Source organism: Neophocaena asiaeorientalis, unplaced genomic scaffold (assembly GCF_003031525.2).
Source record: "Neophocaena asiaeorientalis asiaeorientalis breed wild unplaced genomic scaffold, Neophocaena_asiaeorientalis_V1.1 scaffold364, whole genome shotgun sequence".
Classification (NCBI taxonomy): domain Eukaryota; kingdom Metazoa; phylum Chordata; class Mammalia; order Artiodactyla; family Phocoenidae; genus Neophocaena; species Neophocaena asiaeorientalis.
This window is the reverse complement of record NW_020172457.1, coordinates 1,694,899-1,714,528: the sequence shown is the minus strand read 5'-3', so window position 1 is coordinate 1,714,528 and position 19,630 is coordinate 1,694,899. Positions and strand designations below refer to the sequence as shown.

At 49.3% G+C, this 19,630-nt stretch overlaps 1 protein-coding gene across 1 annotated transcript; it reads right to left on the bottom strand.

Moving 5' to 3' along the window:
- Window positions 1-212: 212 nt before the first annotated feature.
- Window positions 213-17,052, bottom strand: LOC112394976 (aldose reductase). The gene is made up of 10 exons (XM_024737985.1): window positions 16,868-17,052; window positions 8,598-8,765; window positions 7,748-7,864; window positions 6,690-6,767; window positions 6,263-6,385; window positions 5,650-5,756; window positions 5,247-5,328; window positions 4,591-4,674; window positions 2,841-2,923; window positions 213-617 (listed from the first exon to the last, which is right to left on the bottom strand). Exons 1-10 carry the CDS (start codon window positions 16,931-16,933, stop codon window positions 575-577), a joined length of 951 nt encoding a protein of 316 aa, XP_024593753.1. The 5' UTR covers window positions 16,934-17,052; the 3' UTR covers window positions 213-574.
- Window positions 17,053-19,630: the final 2,578 nt, after the last annotated feature.

Sequence of the window (19,630 nt, the reverse complement as noted above, 5' to 3'; positions counted from 1 at the left end):
GTCTCTGATGCGCAGCCAGGAGGAGACCCAGACCCCTAAAGCTAAATGGGTGAAGTACCGAGGTGATGGGTCCCCACCTGAAAGTAAAGACACCAAGTCCTCCCTCCTGTTGTAGAGCTAAGTGGCCTGCTGTATGGGTATCAACAGGAGGAAGGTTGAGGGGCAGGGAAGGCGGTACATAGTCTCAACAAACCAAAACAAAATAAACAGCATCAAACTCATAAGAGCACATTTTATTTGAGGCAAAGAAAAGTCTAGCTGAAAGGATTACAGTTCCAAGCAATCAAAATGCAATTGTTAGAGGCACTATTTTTGATTTTGTAAATTCAATTTAGAAAAGGGTATTGGGTTGTGCTTTCCCCAGATGGACAAGAAGAAGGGCAAAGAAAACTGAAGAGACTTCTAATCTACTGATTCTGCTCTTCGGACCCAACACCAAGCTGGCTGAGCCCTCGTTGATTCGTCTGTAAGTCGCTGACCCACCGCTGAGGGACACAGGCCAAACTATACTACACACAATAAAAGTGAGGCGGGGAAAAGCAGGTCACCTGGGGAAGGGCAGGCACCCACAGCTTCAAAACTCCTCATGAAAGGGATAATCCTTGTGGGCGGCACAGCTATCAGGAAAAAACAAAAACACATTAGCTTTTTGACGAAGAGACTTTGACCATAACAAACTTCAAAAAGTCAGAAACGGTGTCTCATTTAGGTAGAAAGAGAGGCCTCCGAGGGCACGAGCCTCTTCTGAGACTGCAGATCCTGGGTCTGCCCTTGGGGTCGTGGCCCACCTTCCAGTCCTCTGCCAGGGGGCTCTCATCCATCAGCACCTGGGTGATGGACACCACCCTCCCTGTGTGCCCAGCACTGTGCCTAAGGTGTGCAGGGCGGCAAGACACGATTCCTGCCGCCTGGTAACTCAGTCTAGTTGCAGGACCAGAGAGCACCTATTGCCTTCAACAGTAAGAGGGTGATAATAACATAAGAGATGTTAACAAGTCTGCACGCATGACACAGCAAGTGCTCCGAACACGTGGAACAAGAAGCCACTGTCACCTCCAAAACCTCCTGGTACCAGTGGGAGCTGAAGTGAGGCCAGGAGAGTAGTTGAGGATTTGCTACAGGAAACAGGGAGAGGGGACAGGCTGGACGTCGAGCTGGGGGTGGACTGATGCAGGCGTACGTGTTGGCCAAGGTTCACAGTCCCATCTGCAGGGCCAATGGCCTGTGTTGGGAATGTAATGGCAACAGCGTTGGGAAGTCTGGCTGGGCAGAGTGTGAGAGGCCCAGGGTGAACCCTGCTTGGGGCATACAACTCCCACGCAAATATTTAGGCAATTCAGAAGTTCCCCATGGATTTTTTTTTTTTTTTTTGGCATCCTATCAAACCTGAGAAATATAACACTGCCATTAGCCACAGGGGCTCAGTATAGCAATAGATGCCAAACTGTGGCAGTGTGGATGTACGTATGTGTGTGTACATATGGTTAGAAAAAGCTTCCTAGGTGACCTGGGGATGTTGCAGCCAGCCGCTCCCTTCCCACTCCGATCCTAACCCATTAAACATCAGTGGCCGCAGGATAATCTGACAGCTGTTTCTAGAATAGCACTAGAGAGTAGAAGGAGTCTATACATAAAGGGGCCGAACAGAAAACCCCTGTGGTTTGTCTGCCCTTCAATATGCTGCGTCAGCAGCAGGAAGGGAAAAGGAAACTGAATGAACGATCAGTGATTCTCAAAGCAGAACAGATGTAACTTGGCGACTGATTCACTTCTCTCTTCTCTCTCCCTTGCCCGCCAGATCAAAAATGATTTTAATGTCTAAAGGGTAAGCACCATTAACACAAACAGGGACATCAGAAAGGGCCAGTGGTAAACTCTGCTTCTGGCCTATTCCGAATCTGAGGCCATGGCGTGGCAGCAACACACTCACAGGCACGTGCTTGAACGAAGCTCAGGAGAGAGTTATCGGCCAAGATGCAAACCTGGCGAACACCTGCCAGGGCGGTGGGAAGCCACCAGTGGTGCAAACCCAGAACGGGAGAGAGAGCAGAGGCTGGAAGGAGAGAGCTAGCACCCGAGCCGGCCTTAGGGAATGCTCAAATTTTGCTTAGAAGAGTAACTACTTGAGAAGAAGAGAAGAAACAGAGAAGTCGGACGATAAAAATCACGAGAGAGGAGGTTCTTAGTCTCCACTGTGAAGTGGGGAGATTCTTCTTGAAAGCAGAAAATGAGTTTTAAACTTTATGGAGTTAATGCAGTGGTGCAAAAACGAAAAGAGAAAAAACAACCTTGCTTGTCATCTCCCTCAGCTTCCACACTACAAGTCAGAGGGAATACAAGGAACCAGCACATATATAGCTGGAGGGGCCGAGTGATTCTCTCAGTCACATGGTTTAATCGCTGTGGGAGCTGAGCCCCAAGCACCATGGTCTTCCAACTAGAACCCTTTCATTAGTCATTAGAGATAAAGAGTCACATGCAAATTTTTCCAAGAAGGCGGGGCACGAGCCACCTGGGATCATCTGGTTTCAGATGTGCCACTAAAATTTGAAAATTAAAAGTCAATATATGTGGTTACTGCAGGTTAGGCCAACAGTGCATGGGAGCGGGAGAAGACATCTAGGGCAGAGCTCCCTGCATTTCCCGGGGGGCTGAGTGCGGCTCAGCTGACACCCTGTAAATGTTTCCTGCTGTACACGGAGGAGAAGGCAAGTTAACAGGCAAGGTAACATGCACAAGTCAGAGCCGCTGCAATAGCAGGACTTGGACAGTGAGGCCTCCAGGCGTTATTCTTTCATCTGCAGCACCCGATACCCTCCTGGGGCTCTCCCGGGACTCACCTCACCAAGGCACAGACCCTCCAGTTCCTGTTGTAGCTGAGTAAGGTGGTCATGTCCGCACTGCTGAGTTCAAAGTCAAAGACCTAAAAAGAAAAAAAAAAAACAAAAAACCAACCTTCCAATAAGCTCTGTAAACGGCTATCAAACACAGAATAGGGAAGCATACAAGCAGCTCCAGGAAGGATCACTGATGAGATGTTGCCCGGAGTGCGGAGGGGCAGGAAGGTAGACTAAACTCAGAGAAAGTTTCTTACATGACTATTCAGAGAACGCACATGTTTTGTCTGGGTACTATGTGAACGATGAAAACAGACCTTCCCTTCCAGAACCTCCGAACAAAATGATACTTTTTCTTCCATTTATCTCTTCCATTCATTTCAAAACCTCTGCCGACCGCTTCCACTGTGATCAGCACCAGGGGAAATACAGTGATGGGTAAGAAGTGTCTTTGCCTCAGTTTACAATGAAGCAAAGGACGAGGTAATTCAACAGCTATGCTACAGGGAATAATTAGCTGCGCACTGCAGGAAAGAGGCTCCACAAAGCACGCAGGGAATCCAGAGGAATCAGGAAGGAATTCCAGCTGGGAAGCTGAAGGATGTGGTCAAAGGAGATGCCGTTTGAGATGGGCCTAAGAAGCCAGATAAGGTCTTGACACACAGAGAAGACGAGAAAGGCGTATCAGGTGGAGAACTTTGCCTACCCCAGGACCAGAGGAGGGCCCTCAGCTTGGATGATCGCGGAATGTGCAGATAGAAAGCCTGCTGCATACTCTGTGATCACAACCGTGCAAAAATGTGCGGACTACACAGTGAGATGCAAAATAATTGCGTTAGTACTAGAGACTAGTCATTTTATAATGTTTCTTTTCTAACCCCTTGAAAACATAAAATATGAAACAAAAAATGCATCTCTAGCAGGATATGTGTTTCTCGTGGTCACTGTTTTACCGCTTTATTTATCTCCTCCACCCTCCCCAGGCCCCAGGGACCAGCAGCACGTGTTACAGCCACAGCCTGGCCAGTGGAACAGGCAAAAATCAGCTGCTTGCTATGGAAACAAGAGCTGCTGGGAACCAGGGCTCAGGTGAAGACAGAGGGGGTCCGGGCAGAGCTGCTCTGCTCAGTGACAGCAGAGGCTCACGGGCGCAGGGACCCACCTGGAGAGCTCTTCTCCCAGCCCAGCCCCCAACACTGGTATGAGAGGCAGGCAGGCAGGAGGTGCCAGGAGGTCTGCTCTGCTCTGGCAGGTGCTCGGAGAGAACACCTCACTGGTGCCCTGTAAGGTCTGTGCAGGCCTCGGACTTACCAGCACAGCAGTGTTTGCTGAGTGCTTATGAACGTACCAAGCATTGTGTGAAGCCCGTCGGTGCATCTTTTTTAATCTTCATGACAACTCTTGAAATAGGTACTATTTTACAGATGGGGAAACTGAGGCACAGTAACTAACGGAGCCCTGAGGCAAACCCAGGGAGCATCACTCAAGAGCAACATTTCTCGGCAAATGATGAGTTCCCCGAGGAGCCTCAGCACAGGTGTGTGCATGCAGAGCGGGGCCCGAGGCCAGGGCCTGCCAGGCGTAGCACCGCCTCCCAGAGGAACCACAGTCCCTAGTCCACGGTGGGCTCCCTGCCACTCCAAGAGGAGACGGGGGGAGGGGGGGGCCCACACACGACAATCCAGAGGCCCTGTGAAGAGCTGGCCCCTCCTCCACTGAAGAGACCCTGGGCCGACCAGCCAGGACCTTTTACCTGGAAGTTCTCAGCAATGCGTTCAGGTGTCACAGACTTGGGGATCACGATCAAGTTCCTCTGCATGGGGAACCGGATCAGAACCTGTGAACAGAGGTGCCGAGTGCGTCCGTATACCAGGAGCTCTACACTTTCATCTCACCTAATCTTACACACCCATCACCTGGAGAAAGAAACCCCAGAACTTCACAGCGAGGAAACCAAGGCTCAGAGGTGATGGGGTCATGCCCAGCGAGGGGGAGGGGAGACACTCAGGATCTGACCCCCGAGCCCCGCTCTCAGCCTCCTTGCCACGTGCTTCCGCATCTCCCGGGTACATTCCTCCCTGTCTGGGAACTCGCTCTACCATTTGGGAGCGCTCAGCTGATCACGAGCGGCCTTCTATGAGTACAGAGACGGGTGTTCCCAAACAGTGCTGAGTGCTGACCCTCGTGCCAGCCCTCGGAGGTAGCAGGGCAGGTCCGATTATCCCCAGACCACAGGCAGTCTTCTAAGTCCCTTTCCACCACACACTCCAGGACCCGAGCCACACGTCCAGGGAGCGCTTGACAGGGCTCGGTCACTCTCCCCCCCACCCCCGCCCCGGCTAATGGGAACCATCACCACGAATGCAGGAAGTTCTGGGAACAGTCATGAGCGCCTGGAAATGGCTGTACCTGGGCTGTGGTTTTATTGTGTTTGTCTGCAATCGCTTTGATCCTGGGATCCTCCAGTAGGGAAGGGTCCTCGGGCTTGGCCCTGGAGACAGAAACACGGTCTGCGTGAGCAACCATCATCGCCACCACTCCAGGCAGCCGGCAACCCTAACCCTAACCCTCATCGACCTTGGAGGGCAGCCTGCCTGTCTTCTGATTCAGAGCTCAGTTACAAACTCCCAACCCGTTAGAAAAAGAGTAGGCATCTTGCTACTGGAAACACCAACCAGGAAACCCAACAGGAGGCTCCTGGGGAGGTCTGCCCATCAGCCCCAGAAGCATTTTCCTTGATGCTGGATTTTTCTCTGTAGCCATTTCTAATCGTCACTAGCTGACAAGAGAACACGATCCCGTGGAAACTCACCAGGGCCTGTCGGGAGAGCCAAGGGGACTGTAGGCAGTCACTACAATGCCTTTGGACTGGCAGTACTGGATTAACTTCTCCTGAGTGAGGTACGGGTGGCACTCGACCTGCAGATGCAAACAGGAGGGCTGATGGTGCCACTGTGGGCATGGGCCATGGGGCACACAGGAAGTCTCCCCATGCTAAGCCCTTCCCTTCCCAGACATAAAGTTATATGTAACCAATGTCCCAACTCCTAGATAAGCTGTTAACAACTGTCTCTGTTTCCCAGCAACTGTCCTTGACATTAACAAGAATAATCTTGTTACTGTCGCCATGGGCCCTGAGGGTTTTTCTGGCTTTGGCCATTTATCAACTGTGACAGGTCTGAGGAGCTCAATGTCTGCACACAGCGCATCTCAAGACCCTGAGTCTTCACAAGGCAGGCTCAAACCCGTTCTCTCCTGCAAGTTTCACTCCCAGATGTGTCACTATCTTTCTGAGCCATAAATCAGGACTCTGCCAGCGCCCAGGGACCTGCCTCCCGGCTGCGCCCCAGGTGACATGGACAGAAAGTAACTGCTAGGATCACACAGTAACAAACAGGCACAGTGGCTTCCCTGCCGGATGTTACCTGGTTAACCGCCGGCTTATATTTTAAGCCGGGTTTGTTTAAGATCTTCTCCACCTGGAGATGGTTGAAGTTGGAGACTCCAATAGCTTTCACCAGCCCTTCGTCCACCAGCTCTTCCATGGCCTAGAGACCAAAGAGGGTCTGCTTGCTGCTGACATGTGCCCAAAAGGACAAGGGTCAGAAGCACCTCTCGCACCAGACAACTTACCAGGTCCTGCCCTATTCGGTGATAGCAAATTAGATCTTTGGGAAGACAAGAGGCACCAAGACAAAAGCCAGGTTGGCTTTAATGAGACAGGAAGAGCAAAAAACAGAGAGTGACAATTACAGCGAAAGAAATGGCAGAGCCGGGTATTCACACCTGGCCCCTCGCAAGGAGACCGGGGAGCTGGCAAGGAAGGGGAGGCCAAGCCAGGGGCTGCCTTACCGTCCAGGTGTCCACAAAATCGTTGTCACTGGGAACCACGCTGCCATCCCCATCCAATGGGAAAAAGTCCTTCCCAGGCTGTGGTAACAATCAAAGACAATCAGTAACAGACCTGCATAGATCTGCTGGGGGAGCTGCATCTTTGAAAGCAAAGTTCTAATACAATTATTCTAAGCTACAATAGCTGGCTACGGTTTTAGAGGATAATCAAGAGCAAATCCGTGTCAGTGTGAAGAAGAAACGGCAGACAACTCCTGGGCTGGTGCTGACCATCAGGTGGAGATGGACAATTCTCGGTCAGTGAGATGAACCCTGCCGTGGATGGCAGTATGTGCGTGGGCAGGGAGGACTCAGAACCAGGATTCACAGGGCCCATGTCCTGGCTGGATCCAAACCTACAAAACCACCACCTCACCAAGCCTTGCCAGCTTACTGTGAAAAACAGAGGGTGAAAGTAAGGCCTCGAAATACCACAGTGCGATAAAATAAGAGTTACAGGGTAAAAACCTGCATGCCTTCAAGCTGGTTGACAAAGCAGAAAACTGAGCCCCGTGGCTAGAAAGGAGGCAAAGGACATAATAACTCTAGAGCTTTTTGTGAAGAGGCAGGCTGCCAAGGTTTACCCAGCTTCCGCAGGATGGGGTGTGTGTGGAATGTAGAAACACGCACAAACATGTACAGGGTATGAATGGGTATGTGTGTAGGTGCCTGAGGCGGTGGGGGGGCGGTCACTGATGACATCTCATGGCCATGGGCAGGAGTGTCACCTGAGCCATGTTCACTGTCACAAAGTTGAGTTATACAATCACCAAATGACAAAGAGCAGCATTCTTCAAACTCTGAAACGTGCATGTGAGTCACCTGAGGTTCAGATTCAAAGGGCCTGGGTGGGGTCTGAGACTGAGTTCTAACAAGCTCCCAGGTGATGCCATTGCTGCTGGTCCAGGGACCATACCTTGAGCAGAGCAGCAAGGACACACACAGACTGTGTACCTGCTCACGACCTGCTAACAGGAGAGGGTGATGCCACAGGCTACACCTGGGCCCCGGGTACCTACCTTGAAGCCAGTGGGCCAGTGAATAAGGTAGAGGTCCAGGTAGTCCAGCTTCAGGTCGCTGAGCGTCTTCTGGCAGGCGCCTTTCACCAGGTCCTTCTCATGGAACGTGCACCACAGCTGAAGCCAGCGAGAGAACAAGTCTTACCCTGCGTGCCAGAAGCGCTTTCCCAGCCGGGAGCCAGACAGCTCGGGGACAGAGAACTTGCTTTCCTCTCCCCACAACCCACCCACTTCACTGTGACGCTGTAAACAGTGGGGAAGAAGATTCCATTTCACACGTGGATCCTAACTCTTCCAAAGGAAGGGAGGGTGATCAGATCAAGGAAACCTTTCACAAGGACCAAACTGAAGGCACCAAGTAGAATGGACAGGTCAGCAAGCCAGCCCCAGGCTCTAAACATGAGCTCTCTGGCCTACTCTCCCACAGGCTGGTCTACGTGGAGCCAGCCTCACCCTCCCAGCCGGTGTCCTTTGGGCACCACCAGCCTCTGGGTGAAAGACAGTGGCCAGCGGCAGAGATCAGTCTGCAGATGGGAACCAAGTACCATCCTCAAAGATAACTCCCTGGAAAGGGGGCGACAACCCACAGCTTTGGCCGCATCAGCAAGGGGCTCCAACCAATGGGTCCAGGCGGAGTGACCATCCAACAGACAGGCGGCCACAGACGGGCAAACCCTAGAGCCCTCATGGCCTTGAGTCAACACACTTCCTCTGGAAGAACTGCCTGCCGGGTGATGACCGTAGCTGTATTAGGAGGCCCCAGAGCGTGGTCATGGCCCCTAAGCTAATGCTGCCCCTGGATGAATGTGGACAAGAACCCTCCCTCAGGCTCCCCTGCAGAGCGGGGTACCTTGCTGACGATGAAGAGGTCCTCACGCTTCACCACCTGCTCCTGGAGCTTCTCCTGGATGGCCAACCCCACCTCGTTCTCGTTCTGGTACACGTGGGCACAGTCAATGTGACGGTATCCAAGGTCAATCGCTACCTTCACAGCCTCCGTCACTTTGCCTGGAGGGGACTGAAAGAAACAGGAAATGGAAGGCATGGGGATAAAACCAAAAATGAAACAAAACACACAGTGTGCACACAACCCAGAAGCAAGGGCAGCAGGGACCCACGGCTCCTCAGGGACTCCTGCTTCTTTTAAGACTAGCAAAGGCAGGCCACGGCAAGTGTCCGAACATCCTGAGGTGAGATGCAATGTTGCTTCATTTTAGGAAAATCTGACAACCACTTACTAGCAGCACAGATCACCTTAATTAGATGGGCCAAAGCCTCTCACTTCCTTGTTTCTTCAGAACCCATTGACGGTATAAAAAATCCCCCACTCTCTGGATCTATTAGGTTCCCAAGACAATAAGGGATACCGTTTCCTTCAAACAGCTCAAAATATTTCAAAAGCGCTGTAAATATTCACTCCAATTCCCGTTTGGTTCCCGAGTTCCGTGAGTGAATGCCTATGATTTATTTTCCCCTTCCACTCGTGGATTCTGGTATTGGCCATCACTTGTTTTTAAGCAGTTTTGAGTGTATCAAAGTCAGGAACATTACTGGTACAGATTCAAAGGCCTGTGCTCCAATCTCACTGTGTAAGAATCTGCTTTAAGAGGTGGAGGTGGGAGGTGGGCCCTCAGAGGTATTAGCGGACAGAAATGAGTTGACGGGAGGGGGAAATGGGAGCTGTGGAAGACCATATGGTTTGTGGTCAGAGCGGCAAAAAGACTGAACGCCGCGCCTGCCCTGACCATCTGCGCGTCTGAGTGAGTGGGACAGGTGTGGGGAGCGCCCCCAGCACCCAGTCTGGCCGCACAGACACTCATCTCCGCGATGCTCCTCTCAGACCAGAAAGGTGGAAAGCAAACGCGTGTGCATCAGACGGTCGCATGCATACAGCGCATTCCTCTGGAGAGCTGGGGTAGAAAAGAATGACCAGGAAAACTCCCCAGGGCCATGAGCAGCTGCAGACATCTGCTGTTTTGACATGGGCTGTTGTGAACAGGCCAGGGCAGAGGAGCGGGGGACCCTCACCCAGGTCTCTGGCCACCACGGAGGGAGTAGGGGGCGTGGATAGGCGATGCTGACCTCAGGTGTGAGATCAGAAAACATCTTCAGACAATCTGGCAACCTCCTAGTTCCCTGGAGGACCCAAGAAGCTACACCTGCAGCCTTCCCCCGACCCTTCTCGGTTAAAGGAACAGAGCAGGGAAACCTTGGCATAACCAGAACGGAGTAAGTACCACGGCCTCCTTGTGGCGTCCTGGGCACAGCTGCTGATGAGAGCAGAGCACACCCCTCCCCAGGAAAGAGAACAGGTAAGGAGACCCAGCTGGGGAACTGGCTGCTGGCGCGCGTCAACTCTCTTCAGGCTTGATGGCGCCCTGACTGGATTTCTCTGCGGGCCTGTACTGTACCAGTCCAGCACCTCACTGCCCCCAACGCTGGGCAGAGGGGCAGGAACCTTTCCCAGGCCCAGCCCAGCCACACGCTCCATCTGCCACAGCGACTGGCGCAGGGCCAGAGACGTGACCCCAGCCAGGCCCATGAGAATCAATCTTTGGACTTCAGCTGATGCTACCAAGACAAGATTTCCTTCTGCTGGGGTCCCGGTGCTGGAAGCATGTGAGCCAGGAGCTGCTAAAGGAAAGTGGGGTTGAGGGACAGATGAGGGTTGGTGAGAGACGGCTCCTGGGCACATCTTTTATAGCCTTGAATCTGGTACACCTGACATCATTTTGTAAGGCAATGAATCCCCGCCCGGACACATTCTTTTTCCTGCTGAAGATTAAACTGGTTGTTCAGTTCCTTGGAACCAGAAGAGTACAGAGTAGGATGATCAAGGCTGCTGAACAACTGACAAAAAAACTTAAAAACACGTTCTTGTGATGTTTTTATAGAGAAGCCAAGGACAGAAATGACCTTCAAAAGGTCACGAAGAAGCTACAGCTCCCTGACCCTTCCCCGGACAGAGGGCTGATAAGTGAGAGAAGCACGTGCTGGGAAGCTAAGCCCAAACTGCTTTCAAAGGGGAAAGCAAAGCAGAAGCGAGGACTGTCATGCATTTTACAAATTAAATTTGTACAAGCTGTGGCAATTCATAAAAAGACTCTTGCGAAGGGGTGCTACATGCCGGCCTCCCCTTTTCAGAGACGCCTTTGCAGCAGTGGGGACTAAGGCTGCCTGCGGCCGCCGGCTCTATGTACAGCCGGGAACCAATGGCTCTCACCTGGGCTGGCCGGGCCAGGCCCGCCTCTGGGACAGGCATGCCGGTGGCGAGAAGGCTTGTGCCAGGGCAGATATGTAACAAAATGGAACCTGCCCCGTGCGGTGTTTAGCCCACAATGGCTCAAACTGAAAATAACAACAGCTGCCATTTGTTATGGGTCCATTTTCACTAGTTTTAAACGTATTATTGAATGGAACCTTCACCACGACCCTGGTAGATACTGTTATCTCTGTGGATAAGGGAACTAAGGTGCAGAGAGGTTACGAAACTGGCCATGATGGTGCAGTAAGATGTCAGGATTCAAACCCTGGCACGAGGACCTGAGAGCCAGCCTCTGCTGAGAGGTCTGTGTACTCTGGGGTGGACCCCAAGAGGCTGTGAGACACTGGTCAGGGAGAGGACAAGTCTCCTGGGCTTGGAAAATCATCCTCTGAGAATCCACAAACTATGTTCAATACTATCTCAATCAAGAGCCCTTCCCACAGAGACTAAAGTAACTTCCCTCATCACTTTAAGATACGGTAAAAAATGACTCAATAAACTTGGGAATGCTAACATACAATTACACCATCTCCCCATCCCATGTCCACATCGAAAACTGCCCATGGAAGGCAGGGGTCCAGACTGAGACTTTGAAAAGAAAACAAATCGTAAAGATCTGTTTCCATACATCTAATAGGAAATCTGCAGAAAACCAGCAGAGGAGTAATATTACCCAAGTAATAAATAACCAAATTATACAAATCCTTTAAATTTATTTTAAAATAATAATAATACAGACAAAATCATGTTTGAAATTCATTTCTGCCACTAATCTGCCCTGTGACTTGGCCACATGCACCTATTCCCAATTCCCCTCAGACCTTACAGCTCCAAAGCTCTAGCTTGGGTAGCAACTTAATGATGTTCTGGGCTGATGGCACCAAGTGACAGTGGTGACAAGTCTCTGCCCCTGAGGCCCCCATCAGCTTCACAAACTGGGCCTATTTTCTTTTCATATAACACTCCCAGGAAAACTACTGTCAGTCTCTCTCTCTCTCTCTCTCTCTCACTCTCACCCTTTAAAAACCTAATCATCTTCCACTTTGCTTGTAGCCCATGCACGTTACTTTAAGATAATATCCCTCCCTCTATTCCCTCTGCAAGTCAAAAACAAAAAACAACAAAAACACCACAGATCCAAAGAAGAAAGGTTACAAAACAATGTCATTGGTAAAAACAAAGTATCTCAGAGATTGAATCCTCTGCAGTTTTAACATGGGGGTTTCTGGGAGGAAAGGACTGTGCCCTTTCAGACATTTTTTTTTTTTTGAAATTTTCTCGTTAGCAGGTATCGCTTTTGTAATGGAGGAGGTGGGTAGGGAACAAAGGAAACTTCACTTTGGGGAAGAAAAACCATCCTGGGTAAGAAGTATGAGAACAGTGTGCCAATGGTAACCCTGGAGCAAGAAACACATAACCATAACTTTTTATTTTTTTATTTGTTTTTTTTAATTTCTGGCTGCGTTGGGTCTTTGTTGCGGTGCACAGGCTTCTCGTTGCGGTGGCTTCTCTTGTTGCAGAGCACAGGCTCTAGGCACGTGGGCTCAGCAGTTGTGGCTCGCAGGCTTAGTTGCTCCGCGGCATGTGGGATCTTCCCGGACCAGGGCTCGAATCCGTGTCTCCTGCATTGGCAGGCGGATTCTTAAGCACTGAGCCACCAGGGAAGTCCCCAACCATAACTTTTGATGTGAACTTAGATTAATGAATAAATAGGGCATCAACCTCTAAGGCCTTGTAAACTAACATATTCCGGAAAAGCTGTCACTGAAAAACACTGTTTAACCTCTTCTGATTAAACCAGCTTTTCTTCAGAGAAACTCAACCTGCATTTAAGAGAAACTAAGCTTATTTCTTATTATTGGTTTTGTTTAAATACTATGTCACAATATAATTTTCTGTTTTTCATTGTAAATATAAAGCATTTTAACTAGATGCATGTTAAACAGACACCTGTGACCTAATTTCTCAAAATGTATTCCAGGTTCCAATTAATTTACTTAGAATCTTCTGGAAGAGGAGTTGGCAAACTTTTTCTGAAAGTGGGCAGACAGAAAGTATTTTAGGCCTTGTGGGCCAAATGGTCTGTCATAACCGCTCAACTCTGCTGCTGGAGCAGCACAAAAGCAGTCATAAAAGACATGTAAAGGAATGAGATGTGTTCTAATAAAACTTTATTTACAAAAACAGGCTGTGGCCTGTGGCCTGTGGTTTACCAACCCCTGAGCTGCTGGAAGAGCATACAAAGAAATGGGGATTAGGCAACAGTCCCAGCCTTGATTTGCCCTAACTCCTATTCACAAATAACATTCTGGCTTCCAATTCAGCCCCTCCATAATAAAAAGGTATTCCGATATTGAACGCAGATATTCTGGGGACTAAAAGGGTTTCAGCCCCTGCTCTAATTTAATCAGTTGACAATACAGTCCCGATCAACTTGGGGTAAACCTGAGCGAGCTGGGCCTGCTCGTCTCTCGCCTGCCCTGTGCTTACACACAACGCTCCCACTCTGCACAGCTGGGAGACCTGGGTCTGGCAGCTTTGTATCAACAAGGCTTAAAATCTGCCACACTCGTAAGACTCCAACAACGTAAGCATCTGGCAGAACCCTGAGAATGGCAACAATGTACAATTTTTCACGTCAACAGAGACGCTTTTCATTGTTTGGTGCAGAGAAGCCAACCTCACTTGGCTTATCGTGTTCAACTATGTCCAAATTTATTTTACAGTTTAATAATGTAAACCACAATTTCCAATGATAAAGAGCATTCTGCTGAAGAATCTCTTTCATTGCCTTATCACAGGAAAACAGTCAATTCTGGCTATGGTTTTTACACCAAAGCTCATAACTCGGTTTGGCAACAAACACAGACCAACTTACTAAACCAAGATTAACTTCCTCCCGCTCAACATGAATCAATCTGTCCTGAATTCCAAGACATCACTGTCTCCACTTGGTTGAGATGGGGATGGACCAGGAATGGCCCTGGGCAGGCAGGTCTTATTTAAGTATCTTTGCCTTTGAAGAGCTCCAGGTGTAGGCCTGCAGGGAGATGAGGCTGGTGAACAGAAAAACAAGCTACTGTTTTAGCTCCCAGTGCCAGCACCTCTGCCCTCTCCCCTCTTCCCCTGGCCGGGATCTCAGGCCATCATGAGCTTGCCTTGAGTTCTTTCTCAGCATTTTCTCCTATTCTTAAAGGAAGTGATATCACCCTCAAAGAGGCAAAAACTGGTTTATCGGCAGCAAAAAAAAATCTTAGCTTATAAAACGGTTTGTGGCCCGCCAAAGAGCCAATGGACACAGACAGATGTACAGTCTATCTGTGATGTTGAACTTTACGGTGGGGGGGTGGGGCTAGAAATTAGGGGAAAATGTCTCAAAGGCTCCTGGGTGCGGGCAGATACAGAGATAATGGAAAAGAGATGGAGAAACTCTATCTCCATTCCTAGGTTTTGAGTATGTGGGTGAGTTACAACGGCCATTTACCATCAACTTTTCAGCTAGGGCCAAACATTTATCAGCAACAGGACACTGGTCAGCATCAGAAGTAATCTCTGTTTTAGTCGCTTCCTGGCACTACAATGCTCATGGCTTATTTACCGTCCATTGGGGACGTCAAGCTTGCCAAGGGAAACTGCCTCTAAGCCACATGGGCTCTGAGGCAGAGATGCTCTCCCATCGGCCTGAAACCTTCACCTCCAAAGAGAGAACGGAGAGTGTGAGGACCTTCAAAGGAACAGTGATTGGAGACTCCCAGAGCCCCGCCAGGAGTCTGAAGGATACAACACAGCCACCGTCACATGGAAGATCCTCAGGAACGAGGTGCTGCACCCACTCCCAGAGCCTCCCCCAGTTCTCACAAAGATAAGCAAACGGTATTTAGGTAACCCCATCTTTGTCCAGCATCTGTGAAGGAATATATACACACACACACAGGGGAAAGGTATTAAAACACTATTCATATACCTTTTTTACTTGAAAAAAAAAAAAAGGAAATCTACTCCAAGCCCATACTTATACCATGTCACTGTCACCTCCCCTACCACGCCTCTACACAATTCTGTACAACATCTCCTCGCCACCCCCAAAATCTAGTTATCTTACTTCTTCGTATTAATTCAACACATATCTTTAGGGCACCTACAATTTACCAGGCACCTTGAGCAGTGCTGTAAATAGCTGTGACCAAGGTAGACGCTACCCTTGCCCTCAATGAACTTAGTCTGCTGGAATGAATGATCTAAATATACAGATTTACAGAGCTATCTTAACTAAATATACAGCTTTGGGGTTGGTGGGGGGAGTGTTAAGTGCTCAAGCAAATGATTTAAAACCCGCTTTTATCAACTTTTACTCCTTATTTACCCCAGCCTCGTGATTTTGAAATGACGAACCTAAGGTCAGGACCATAATTTCTGAAACCGCGAGCTTAGAATAAAAATATTGGAATGCATCCCACCCAGTAAGGTTTAAGTATTGTTTTGTGGAACTTTTGTTCCAGTTACATGTGATGGTGGTTCACCATCGTAAAAACTGTAACTTGCCATTGCCAACAAAGTGTCTGTTCACATCCATTCCAAGAGAACAACCTGTGACAGATGCAATTTAACTTGGTACAATGGTCATAATTCAATTACACCCTTAGAGCCACCATTGGGCTTTTGGAAGGAAACACAAGTCACATATACTCTGATCACTTTGGCCAAGAAACACTTTCTGTGTGAGACAACTCTATGACCCTGTATTCACCCTTATATTTACAAATTTTCAACGGCAGGTTTTCGGGTTGAGGTAAGCACCATCTGCTGCTCTACTTCAAACCATTCCACGGCGCCCTCAATCCATGCAGTGTTTTCTTTTCCTTGTCTGTGTGTAAATAACCAATGCCCAATCCTATATTCAAAGCTCCAAGGAAAACCCTGGCCACAGCTATGCAATGTAATATACAATACCCGAAGCTAACGTATAAGCGGCTTAAAATTATTGGGTTTCCCTCGGCGCCCATAATACCACCCCTCTGTGCTAATTTTCAGATACTCAGATTACCCTTTTTACTCCTAACCGTCTCTTGGGGACTCTGTGCACAGATTTCAGTGGTACCGAGGTCTCCGAAGAGTTTTACTACCGAGGGCAGCTCGCAGTTTTGCACGGGCGGGAACCTCCCGGCCCAGATTCTCCGCCCAGCACACTACACCCCGAGAGGCACGCCCGGCTCTGGGGGGCTCCGGGGCTCGCGTCTGGGGACATGTAAATAGACGGGTCCTGGGCAAACTCGTGCCGCCTAACTGAATCACCTGCAGTCTCCGAGCTTACCTTGGGACGCTTATTCCTGAGGGAGCAAAACCGAATACGATTAAGGACAAACTATTTCGAAGAAAGACAAAGGAGCGGGCGTAAGAGGTGCCGTTGAGCGAGGGACGCCGGAGCCCAAGGCTCTTTCCCCTCCATCTCTCAGGCCCCGCCCCCGACCTCCATCCTCGGGGCCACAGCGGCGGGGACACGGGAAGCCCCCTTCGTTCGGCGCCCCATTAGTGACTTTCCAGCTGGGGTAGGATTCAAAGTGCGGCCCGCGGGTCCCAAGCACCAGGGGTTACAGGGTCGGCCGCCCATGAGGCGTTCTCAAGTCCCCCACGCAAGGCCCCTGGGCCGAAACCGCAGGCCAGCGCCCTGCCCGCCTCGGCGTCCAGGTTCCCGCGCTGCAGGCCCGATCCCGCCGGGGGCCCGGTCAGCCCAAGCGTGGCTCCTCCCGGGCGGGGCGTCCGCGGCGGGGTCGCTCAGGGTCACTGTAGGTCTCTTCCCGTCCCAGGCCGCGCCGAGCCTGAAGCGAGCCCCGGACTGCGCTCCTCAGGGTACCTACCTTCCAGGTGCCCAGCCCCAAGATGGGCATCTTTGCGCCGGTGTAGAGCACGAGGTGGTTGGCCATGACTGCCGAGCTCCGCTGACTCCGACCAGAGGACCATGCAGCGCAGGCTGTAGCGCGGTCCTTTATATAGCCTGTGAGGCCCGCAGAAGCGGCGGGTACGAGAGGCTCCCGGCTACGCAAAGGCGGCTTCTGATTGGCCCGCCCGCCAATCAGGACGCTGCGCCTCTGTTAGCCCGAGGTGGGGTGGCTCTGCCGGGAAGCTCCTCCTGCTAGGTCCTAGCGGGACCGGATTCTTTTCTAGCCGGTGGTTCGCCCACGCCCCGCGCGGGGCAGCTGGCTCAGCCAACTGCTGTGGAGCGTGGAAACGCGAATGTTTTAGCAAAAGTAACAGACTTCTCGTAAATAAGTAGCCTGGGAAGGGTTTTTTTTTTTCATTTTTTAAAAGAGCGCATATGGGTACATTTGTCTATTGTTCAAGACCAGTATCGTGCTCTTTGGGAATGTGACCAAAGCCGTGTCTTTAATGTGTAGGAACACACAGACTGCTGCTGTAGTTTAGCAAAGTTTGCTCTTAGAAAGGTGCACGCCAGAGAAGTGGCTTGCAATCTTGCTACAAAACATCACCTGGAGATTAGGGTTTGTCCAGCCTGTATGTAGCCTCCTAGGGCTAATTTCACCCCTAGATGTGAGCTTTGTCTGTACACACTGAGTGTGGTTCAGCAAGCCTTCCTCCAAAAGCCAGCATCTCTCGAGGTTAGAAATCCCTGATGAGCTTTATCCAGAACACAGAGAGGACATTCAGTCTTTGGTAAGTATGACTCCATCAAAGCAGCACATTTCGTACATGGTAACTTAGCGAAGCTCTCTAGATGAATAAGGCAGAAACCCACAAAAGATAAGTTAACTTTAATATTATAGCTTCAAAATATTCCGAATTAGGAGGTGCTAGATAATAAATTAATCGGCCTTAATTGGCAGGTAGGAAAACACATTAGTTTCCAAGATAACCATAGGAAAGTTGCTGGAAGACCTTTGTAGACAATTTTGGATTCTTTCCAACAACACTTCTCCATGATGCTGCACCCTACCTCAAATTTGATCTTTCTGCTCCATCTCCCTTTAATATTTCCCCTAATTATGCAGGATTGGGAACTACCTCTGCCCGGTAAATGACTCAGGAACCAGACCTCTCTAAACTCCATTCTGGTGATTTTCCATTTAGTGACTTCTAAAAAGTGCCCCCCTAGGAAAAATTTATACAAAACAGACTAGCCCAGAGATTTTCTCCTTTTGACTATTATAAAAACTGTTGTTAGTAGGCAAATTCTGATACTATTTGTCCCCCCAATAAGAGAATTTTAATTTGAGCCTACCGCTGGGAATTTGGTTTGTGGTGGAACAGCAGTAGCCTACCCACGCTGCATTCATAAGATCTTTGTCGGCATAGAGGTTGCTGTCCAAAGTCACCCTGAGTGACCAGGTTGCTATACATAGAGGGGCTATCTGTTAGGGACGTATATTCATTATGAATGGCTTTGTTGTTCTTTCTTTGATGATTGAGTTTACAAGTTGACTGCATGAAAGCATAACTGGCTAAAAATGGAGTATTCTGACTGGGCTATCAAATGTAAAAAGTCAGACCTGTGGATCTTCTGTAGCAACAATAGTACTGTATTTGGAACATACTGTTTTGATAGGCCCTGTTGCCTCTGTAATCTTTGTAAAATGACATTGTACACATATCAAAGTTATTCTTTAAAAAACCATCAATGGAATTCTTCTGAGAAACGTTCTAGTAATCCTATTAAGAGCAATGTGAATCTTAATGTACTCGAAACCAATAATCCCATCATGAGAACCAGTAATCTCATCCTGAGGAAATAATTTGAAACGAAAACACACATACATGCATGCGCGTGCACACACACACACACACACACACACACACACACACACACACACACCATACTATAGGTATAGGGCTGGGACTGGGGTGAGGCAAGTGAGGTACTTAGGTGAAAAATTGCAGGCCTGAATGTGGACACCTCCTTAAACTTTCTACCCTTGGCACTTCACTTGCCTCACCCTAGTCTAGCCACACACACACACACACACACACACACACACACACCTGTATGGATGAAAAACAGTTCTATACACATAATGTAAAACTGTAAATGTCCAATAATAGCAAGAGATGAAGTGTAGGCATTAAAAATGAAGACAATTTAGATATAGAGAAAAGTGTATATGAAATAACACTAAAGTGAAAGTAGAAAACAAAATCATAAATAGGACATGATTACAAACATGAAAAAAACAACGTGTAACATATGGATAAAGTTAGGAATAAGCCAAATGTAAGGGAGGATACTCTTTGTCAGATTATTTCATTACTAAACATTTTTTGCAATTAAAAGACAATTTCCTATTAACTACAGGATAAAACTTAAACTCTTTTTTTTTTTTGTGGTACGCGGGCCTCTCACTCTTGTGGCCTCTCCCGCTGCGGAGCACAGCCTCCGGACGCGCAGGCCCAGCGGCCATGGCTCACGGGCCCAGCCACTCCACGGCATGTGGGATCTTCCCGGACCGGGGCACGAACCCGTGTACCCTGCATTGGCAGGTGGACTTGCAACCACTGCGCCACCAGGGAAGCCCTAAAACATAAACTCTTTAGCTTGGCATTCAAAGTCCTGTGAAATCTAGTATAATTCTGTAAATATATGAGAAACTACCAAATTGTACACTTTAATA

Excerpts from the sequence above, each read along its gene's own strand:
- LOC112394976 (XM_024737985.1), bottom strand. The coding sequence starts at position 16,933 with ATGGCCAACCACCTCGTGCTCTACACCGGCGCAAAGATGCCCATCTTG. Across the intron at positions 5,757-6,262 it reads ATAAGCCGGCGGTTAACCAG|GTCGAGTGCCACCCGTACCT; the intron begins GTAACATCCGGC and ends TTGCATCTGCAG. Across the intron at positions 4,675-5,246 it reads ACAATAAAACCACAGCCCAG|GTTCTGATCCGGTTCCCCAT; the intron begins GTACAGCCATTT and ends CTCTGTTCACAG.